This window comes from Solanum tuberosum, unplaced genomic scaffold (assembly GCF_000226075.1).
Source record: "Solanum tuberosum cultivar DM 1-3 516 R44 unplaced genomic scaffold, SolTub_3.0 scf00189, whole genome shotgun sequence".
Classification (NCBI taxonomy): domain Eukaryota; kingdom Viridiplantae; phylum Streptophyta; class Magnoliopsida; order Solanales; family Solanaceae; genus Solanum; species Solanum tuberosum.
Genome location: NW_006239113.1, coordinates 225,935 through 234,614, shown reverse-complemented (window position 1 = coordinate 234,614; position 8,680 = coordinate 225,935). Strand labels below are relative to the sequence as shown.

The following is an 8,680-nucleotide window of genomic DNA, read 5'->3' as shown; positions in this document are numbered from 1 at the left end:
CTCTACTCTACAATCTAATAACGATTTAATTAGCATATCTATAAATCGATAATCGATAAACTTCAAAACTGAACCGATACGCAAATATTCCATTATTGGACCTTTATATTTGTGATTGTGATTACTTGCAGCCCAATGATACTCAAAAAAGTATGGGCCATCAACGTATTGGGTCCTTATCGTCCTGGTTTGGTATTCATTTTGGAAATTTCAATAAATAATACAATTAATATCCCTAATAAAAGAGAGATTATTTAGTTTTCAAAAACTAAGCAAAACTTCCTCTTTTTCTTCTTCAAAATATACTAACCTTAGTAGTCAGTCATACATGCATATCATAGTTGTCATACATACATACATACATCCTTCGTCGGAAAATTATGTCATATATATATATGTCAAATTCTGCATTTAAATGATATATATATATTTAAAGTTGGACATCCTTGACAAAAAGCTAAACCTTTGGCGCAGTAGTAATGGGTTCGAACCTCAAGTAACACAATTTTATGATGTTATCTATTTTGATAGCCACACACCATTATTCTTGAACACCCTTGATAAAAATTTTAGCTCCGCCAATACATACATACTCTAATGACTATACATATTTGAACTACGCCTAACATACATTGACATGCACAAGACATACACACAATGTCACGACCCAAAATCTCATTATGAAATTGAATGTGTTTAGTTTAGGGATATTTTTATCCAAATATTGGCTACTCAGTGCAAATTGACTATTTTTTAAATAATTACGTTTTAAAAGAGTCCCCCTGAAACCTGCTATTTGTGCACTTTCCCCTCAATGAAATGAAATTGGATTTGGGCCAATTAATAACCAAAGGCCTATGGGCCGAAAAAACTAAGCCCAGTAGAATCCTTTTATATTGCTTCTCCATCACAAAACCCTAATCTCCATTGTCGAGCAGCACTGACGGAGAAGAGCAACAATGGGTATGTTTGTTCATTTTTACGTTTTCTGTAGTTTTTCTTTCTGCTCATACTTTGAAATATCTGTTAAACCGCCGAATTTGTAGTGTAATTTGTTGAACTGAACAAAGGCAGATCTAGCGTTTGAATCACTGTATATTTATTTGCGTCTATGCACATAGAGATTTGTTCTTAGCGACTAGATTTAAGTTGAATCGCAAGGTCCTTATGGTGTAATAACAATTGCTACTTATTTTAGGTTTTTTTGTTTTTTTACTCATCATGATCAATGCTATATCGTACAACTTTAGTCTTCTGCCATGAACAGTGGATTAAGAAGAAATAATGGATTCGTTCAAAATCTAGTTGTTTGTTGTGATAGCGGAATTGTTGTTGAAAAATATCTTCAATTACAATGTAGACATTGAGTTGTGCTTAAGACATATAGTTGAATACTTTGGGCATAAGTACCACTAGATATCATCCCTGCGTTTTAAAGTGACTTGTATTATCATGAGCAACGAAACGAGTACGCGAGCACAGATAAAGCATTTAATTTAACTCACATTACAAGGCAATATAGTTTAATTTTAAAGCCCATTTCTGCTGAGACCAAGTTAATAATTGGTCATGTGTAATATCATTATAGCTACAAGTAGTATAATACTGTTGTCTCAGTTTTTCTGGGAACAAATGGTCTTAGTAGTAATAAAAACACATGTACTGCAAGTAGAATTTAAATTACTGCATATTCAATTATGCTGCATTCCCCCAAAGAATGTCTTTTTTTATTGCAAAAAGCTGTCATATTTGAAAATATGATTGGTCTTATATTTACTCGAGAAGCTGGATAGGTTGAAAGTTTGAATTAGACAATGTTGTTTTGGATATTTGTATTGCTAGAATAGCTGTTGATGTTTGATTTTGGTGGAAATGTAGGTGCTTACACTTATGTGTCGGAGCTATGGAGAAAGAAACAGTCAGATGTTATGAGGTTCTTGCAAAGGGTGAGGTGCTGGGAGTACCGCCAGCTCCCATCTATTGTCCGCGTCACCAGGCCTACCCGTCCTGACAAGGCACGCCGCTTGGGTTACAAGGCCAAGCAGGTACATTTCTGCCGTGTCTAGCAATTTACTTAACCACAGATATATTTCCTTTTTGCAAGTTTTGTCTGTAAAATAGTGAGTTTGGATATTTAGTGAAAATGAAGTTTGAGATTTATGTTCTTCTCAATAGGGTTTATCTGTTAATTGTTTATGAACTTAAGTCTACTGTTATTTGACTCACTCTTAGATACTATTTTATTTCTCTGTTATGTTTGAGTCATTCGTGGTTACTGAGATGCTTGTGCAATTGTGCTATTGTGCTGCCTTTATGTGTAGTTTGTAGAAGCAAAACATAGAAACACTCTGTTTCTTATACCCTTTAAAGGAAAAGTATTATGCAGAAGTCGTTCTTTTATAATGTTAATTCCACATTTGCTTCTTTTCCATAATATGTACTTCAGAGTTGTGATTTAGACCTTATCTTTCCAGGGCTACGTGGTCTACCGTGTTCGTGTGAAACGTGGTGGAAGGAAGAGGCCAGTTTCCAAGGGTATTGTGTATGGTAAACCCACCAACCAGGGAGTTACCCAACTCAAATTCCAGCGCAGCAAGCGATCTGTTGCTGAGGAGCGTGCTGGTAGGAAATTGGGTGGTCTTAGAGTCCTCAATTCTTACTGGATTAATGAGGTATGTCTTTTAAACTTTTAACCTATTTCTTCTACTTGCGCATTTTTTATCTTCTCAGTGCAAAGTTAATTGCATTTGTAATTGAGACAGAAATTCAGTCATATGGCAGTTGAATTTCTTTTCTATTCATGCAAATACCACTTTGTAAATGGTTCTATTTCGCTGACTGAGACTTGGCTTGATGTTCGGAACGGAATTACATTATTCTTATCTTGTCTAATGCAGGATTCTACCTACAAGTACTTTGAGGTAATTTTGGTTGACCAAGCCCATGCTGCTATTCGCAACGATCCAAGGATCAACTGGATCTGCAACCCAGTGCATAAGCACAGAGAATTACGTGGTCTCACTTCGGCTGGTAAGAAATACAGAGGACTTCGAGGAAGAGGACATCTCCACCACAAAGCTCGCCCCTCAAGAAGGGCAACCTGGAAAAGGAACCAGACTCTATCTCTCCGCCGTTACCGTTGATCTGATTGACCTTTTTGAGAGATTGTCGCTTTGCTTAATATTTTTGCATTATCTGGTTTTTAGCCACTTTATCTTGAGACATTCAGTTGTTTACAATTTTGAACAACTAGTTTATGTTGTTGGTGAGGCCTGAAAGAGTTTACTGAATTCAAACAATAGATTCTAGTAAATTTTGTGTTGGAAGTGTCCATTTTCTTTGCTTATAATATTAATTGATTGAAGTATGACTCTAAACAAGAGTATCATAGATGAATGATACAACTCGTATTCGTCAAATACAGTCTATATCTAGCTAGGGATGGCAATAGGTCGGGCTGGGTTACAGTGTATGTGGGGCAGGGTTGGTTAGATCTTTTGTGGGTGCGGAGTGGGTTTAAATATATTTTTTCAAAAATTTAAGCGGGGCGGTTGCGGGTTAGGAGGGATGAAGAATCCTTAAATTCTCTTTTCACATAAATTTTAAATCAGTTTTGCACATGTTTTGGCACAAATCATATGATAGTTTTAAGTAAAAAAAATGGAACTGATCGAATATTTATGATTTTTTTTTTGAATGGCCTAAAAACTAGAAAGAAGAAAAAAGTATGTCACTATTTGCAATTTTTGCTTATTACATCAAATGTATCTAATTCAAAGCTACCAAAAAATATGTTATTGACATTTTAAAAGATGAGTATTAAAAAATTGCATTTTAATGCAACACTAACAGGTTAATTTAGCTGTTAACATTTAACAAATTTCAAACTTTTAAGTTAAAAACTTGTATGCCTATCATTTGAAATGTTTTTTACTAATTATATGGAATTGGGCGGGGAGGGTTGAAAACAACTAATCATGCTACGTGGAGTGGGGAGGGATGGATCAAAATCTTAGCGGGTTTAAGCGGGTTTGCCCTGCACCGCCCCATTGCCATCCCTATATCTAGTCTCTCCCAAATCTCAATCTCATCTTTCCTCTATCTCACTCTTGCCTGCCTCTTCCCTTCCTATAACAACAAGTTTGTATCAAATACAATTTGTATTAGCTTGTATGCATTAAATTGCAGTCTTTGCTTCTCTCCTTTAGCTTTCGTTATACAACTTGCATCTATTGTCTCTCTCGAATCTTACTTGCCTCTCTCTTCTCTTTCTCAATCTCATCTCTCCTCTCACTCTCGCCTGCCTCTCACCTTCCTCTAACAACAAGTATGTATCAAGTACGATTTGTATGCATTAGATTGCAGTCGTTGCTTCTCTCCTTACGCTTTCGTTATACAGCTTGCATGTACCATCTCTCCCGAATCTTACTTGCCTCTCTCTTCTCTCTCTCAATCTCATATCTCCTCTCACTCTCGCTTGCCTCTCACCTTCCTCTAACAACAAGCATGTATCAAATAAAATTTGTATCAACCTGTATGCATTAGATTGCAGTCGTTGCCTCTCTCCTTCTAATGGTAGCTTTCGTTATACAACTTGCATCTACCATCTCTCCCGAATCTTACTTGCCTCTCTCTTCTCTCTCAATCTCATCTCTCCTCTCATTGCCTCTCACCTTCCTTTAACAGCAAGTATATATCAAATACAATTTGTATGCATCAAATTGCATTCATTGCCTCTCTCCTTCTAACTTTAGCTTCCATTATACTACTTGCATCTAGCATCTCTCCCGAATCTTACTTGCCTTTCTCCTCTCTCTCAATCTCGCTCACATCTCTCTTTCTTCTAACTACAATTATGACTCGTAATTAGACAAACTATAGCTATAAATCTCTAATTAAGCCTAAACTATGATCATTTTTTATAAAGTTCCTCAACCGTCTTTTATATGTTTTAAATGAGTAGCCCAACTCCAAAGCCCAAATTATCAAGAATTCTGACCCGACATAGTAATTGGGAGTATCCAGAATGTTCTACACCAAATACATTCAACATAGTCTACAATCTTTTTGTTTTATAGACATTTTTGAATTATCCTTTAGTTTGTTAAAATGTAAATCGCAACCCTCCTTAATCAGAGTTTTTGAGTTCAAGCCATGAATATGAAAAATTATTGATAGAAAGTGCTACACGTGGATGGGGCTATACCCGACGCGAATCCGATATAATAGAACTCAGCCTTTAGTCTGCTTTGAATGATCCTATCTGCACTTATTCCATCTATTTAGTCAATGTAAGTGATTTCATACGTCAAAGTCTAATGAGAAGATATTAAGAGTCAATGTAAGTGATTTCATACTCCACAAATATCAACTAGAATAGTTGGCAAAGGCAATGCAAGTATTGAACCACATATGAGAAGAAGAAAAAAAGAAAAAAGAAAAAGTAAGCAATCACAATAGAATAGCCATAGGTAATTATTTTTGAGGTGTTTCACACCCTTTAAGAAAAGTAACATTTTTTCAAATTGTAATTATGTCCAAACACAACTCTAATTTCTAATATCGTTTTTAACTTCTTTTTTTTCAAATAAAAAAAAACACATTTTTTTTATTTCCAAAACGTACAATTAATTATTTCACTCTTTGTAATGCCGATCCAATCACACAGCTTTACAAGAAATCAGAAAAAAAGTTGGCCTCTAAAGTGAATATTCACACGTTCATGTTTTTTTCTGTTTTAGCTCTTTATGTCTTTCTTTTATTTTTTTTTATTTTTTTGGTGGGGATAAAGAAAGATTTTGCTAAAATGGGAAAATATATTCAATTTTTATAATTATGAACACTGAATGAAATCGTTGAGAAGATTCAATTTCCAAGTAGGAATGCATAGGTTTTTTTTCATAATACATTATTTCACTTCTTGAATTATTGGGTCAAGATGCCCTACGACTTTAATAGCATTTAAATTAAATCCACTATCCTAGTAGTAATATATTATTGGAAGATTTCATAATATGTTTTAATTACACACTACCAACAAAACATTATTTTTCTACTAAAAAACATTTAATGCCTATTCCCACAAATATTTTAATTGAATCTGTAAGAAAGGAAAAGAGAATAATGTTTTCACATGAAAAAATTGAAAAGTTTTCCACTATTTTAATAAGGATCTATTTTTCACTATGCATTTTTCTGATAAGTTGGTTCGATGAAAAATGAATAGGAAAATTATATTTTATATTGCACAAATTTTCTATTAATTTACAGTGGGAAAAACCTTTTGTTTCTGATAATGTGAGAACCAAAAGAACAAACCAACAAGAGAAAGAAGAATAAAAAAAAAGGACGTATTTTTGTTAAGACCTCAATTCCTAGGTCAATAATAGGAAAAAATTTGGTGAAAAGTTGTGATTTGAGTATAAGTAAGTTCTAGGTTTTCTCAAAAATGTTGTAAGTAATTCAATCTCTCAAAGAATTGTTGACACTCAATCATGTTATCTATACGTTAAATACTCTTTACTCAATTGTATCAAGGCCTATAACTTCGTCTAAGAAAAGTTACAAATATGCATTCCAAATTTATTGGTTGCCATATTTTTTTGATATATTTGTACTCACCATTCAATTTTATTGATATATTTATTCTTAATTTTATTCTCATATTTAGCATTTACGTGATACATAATGCCTGTATATAATTTTATTCTAATTTCTTCCAATATAACCCTTCTATTCAACTTATCTAACCTAATAAATTAATTTTTTAGTTGAATTAAACAAATAAATGTAAGTAAAAGATAAAACTCAACTATGCTGTGTTTACCAACTATAAAAAGGAGGAGAAAAGGAAAATGGTTAACTCTCTTTGATAAAAATTGTAATGATCCGAAAGGTCATTTTTTATAATTTTGTATAGTCATTTAACTATAGTTAATTAATATGCGGATAATTTATTTATTATTAATAATAATGGGCCAAGTCTGAAATATTAAAATAGGTTAGTAGGAATTATCACTTTTAATACATAATTAATTTAGAAAAGAAAAGAAAGAGGTGGAAGAAAACTGACCAAGACGTGCGACTAAAAACAAAGAAGCTGGAAAAAAAAAGTGAGGGAATACTCTGGCGCTGTCGCATGGGAGCACTACCTTGGTAATCATTTTTAATTTGATATATGTTGCAGATGATTAGCTAATTCCTAATTAACGGAGGGTCATAGTATTATTATTTTATTATTATTATTGGAGGGATAAAGTGTAGCCTCAATGTTGAATTCAAATCATATGTGATGTTCGTGATTTAAGAAAAATAATTTGCAGGTTTATAAGCGATTGAATAATGATTAGTTAATAATTATATAGTGATTACGTGATATGTTATTAGTTAGCTTTGGAGAAGTTAATGTTAATGCTTCCTTTGGCAGTATGCCAATTTCAGTGGGTGGTGATTGCAACTAATCATTAGTAATCCTTGGTCAAACTAAAGTGATTAAAGGAAAGGTGTATGGGTGTAAATTCTACGTAGTTGTTACTATTTGATGGGTTAAGTTCATCGTAGGAACATTTTTATAGGTATGATCTAAGTTCTCGATTATTATAGATTAGGTGAATGTAATTGAATAATAGGTGTACTGTATAATTTGAATACCATTGGATTTATGATATTTGGAGGAAATTAGACTTAACCCTAGGCTTGAAACTTAAGAGCTTGATTAGAGATTTGGGGTGAGTTTTTGGGTCTAGGCTAAACCTATGGTAATATGGGTGTTGTTAGTTTTGAAATCTTATTGTTATTATGTATTTGAATAGATTTCATTGATTTTGAAGCTCAGCGAAAAGGAAAGGCTCAAGTCTCGAATTTATTGTTCGATTATTTGAGGTAAGTAGATTTCTAAACCCTTGTTAAGTGTATGAAATTCGTGTATTTCCTTGTAATATGTGTTTGGGGATAATGAGACCTAGTGATGGGTTGACTTGTCCACATTGATTAATTCTAATGATGAAAAAAAGGGATAGTAAAAGACAATGTGACTAATTGTTTGGTGTGATGTGTTGAGAACGGTTTGAAAGACTTGCTGAATCATTGTTGATGTTGTATCATGATTGTGTTGTTGTGAATTGTGCAATGTTATGAAAATGGTCATCTCTTCATTATTTATGTGAACATGTCATTTGCATTGTTCTGAGACATGGTTGTGAAAAGTGTTATGTGAATTGAGAAATAATAAGAAATTAAAGAGGATGTACAATTTTGAGGGACGTGTCGCGCGCCGCGACTGATACTATATTTCGAGGGACGTATCACGCGCTGCAATGGATACTATATATCGAGAGACGTATTGCGCGCCGCGATGGATGCATGGACAGATATGTCCCCCATGGGTCCCGAACTGAGAGACAGTGGGTGTGAATCATAGGTCAGACATGCATCACTATACTTGACATTGCATTTCATTGCATTGCACATCATTATCATTGGTGAACTTGATCTTGTGTGTTGCTGATCTTGTGAGTGCCTTTTCGTGAAACTTGTGACTGATGAATATTGGGCTTATTGTTGAAGATATGCAATTGTTAGAGTGTTGTTGTTGAGGATATGAAACTATTGTTGTTGTTGAGGATATGAAATTATTAGAGTGTTGTGTTGAGCTATGTGCTTTGTAAACTGTGAACTGTTA

The 8,680-nt window shown here is 33.7% G+C and overlaps 1 protein-coding gene across 1 annotated transcript; it reads left to right on the top strand.

Moving 5' to 3' along the window:
* The first annotated feature begins 873 nt into the window (after positions 1 to 873).
* LOC102593045 (60S ribosomal protein L15) lies at positions 874 to 3,367 on the top strand. Its single transcript, XM_006354960.2, has 4 exons — positions 874 to 963; positions 1,879 to 2,045; positions 2,475 to 2,672; positions 2,898 to 3,367. The coding sequence occupies exons 1-4, from the start codon at positions 960 to 962 to the stop codon at positions 3,141 to 3,143; spliced, it is 615 nt and encodes a 204-aa protein (XP_006355022.1). The 5' UTR covers positions 874 to 959; the 3' UTR covers positions 3,144 to 3,367.
* Positions 3,368 to 8,680: the final 5,313 nt, after the last annotated feature.

Bases quoted from the DNA above. Each gene is read 5' to 3' on its own strand.
- LOC102593045 (XM_006354960.2), top strand. The intron at 2,046-2,474 runs GTACATTTCTGC...TTATCTTTCCAG, and splicing joins TGGGTTACAAGGCCAAGCAG to GGCTACGTGGTCTACCGTGT. The intron at 2,673-2,897 runs GTATGTCTTTTA...TGTCTAATGCAG, and splicing joins ATTCTTACTGGATTAATGAG to GATTCTACCTACAAGTACTT.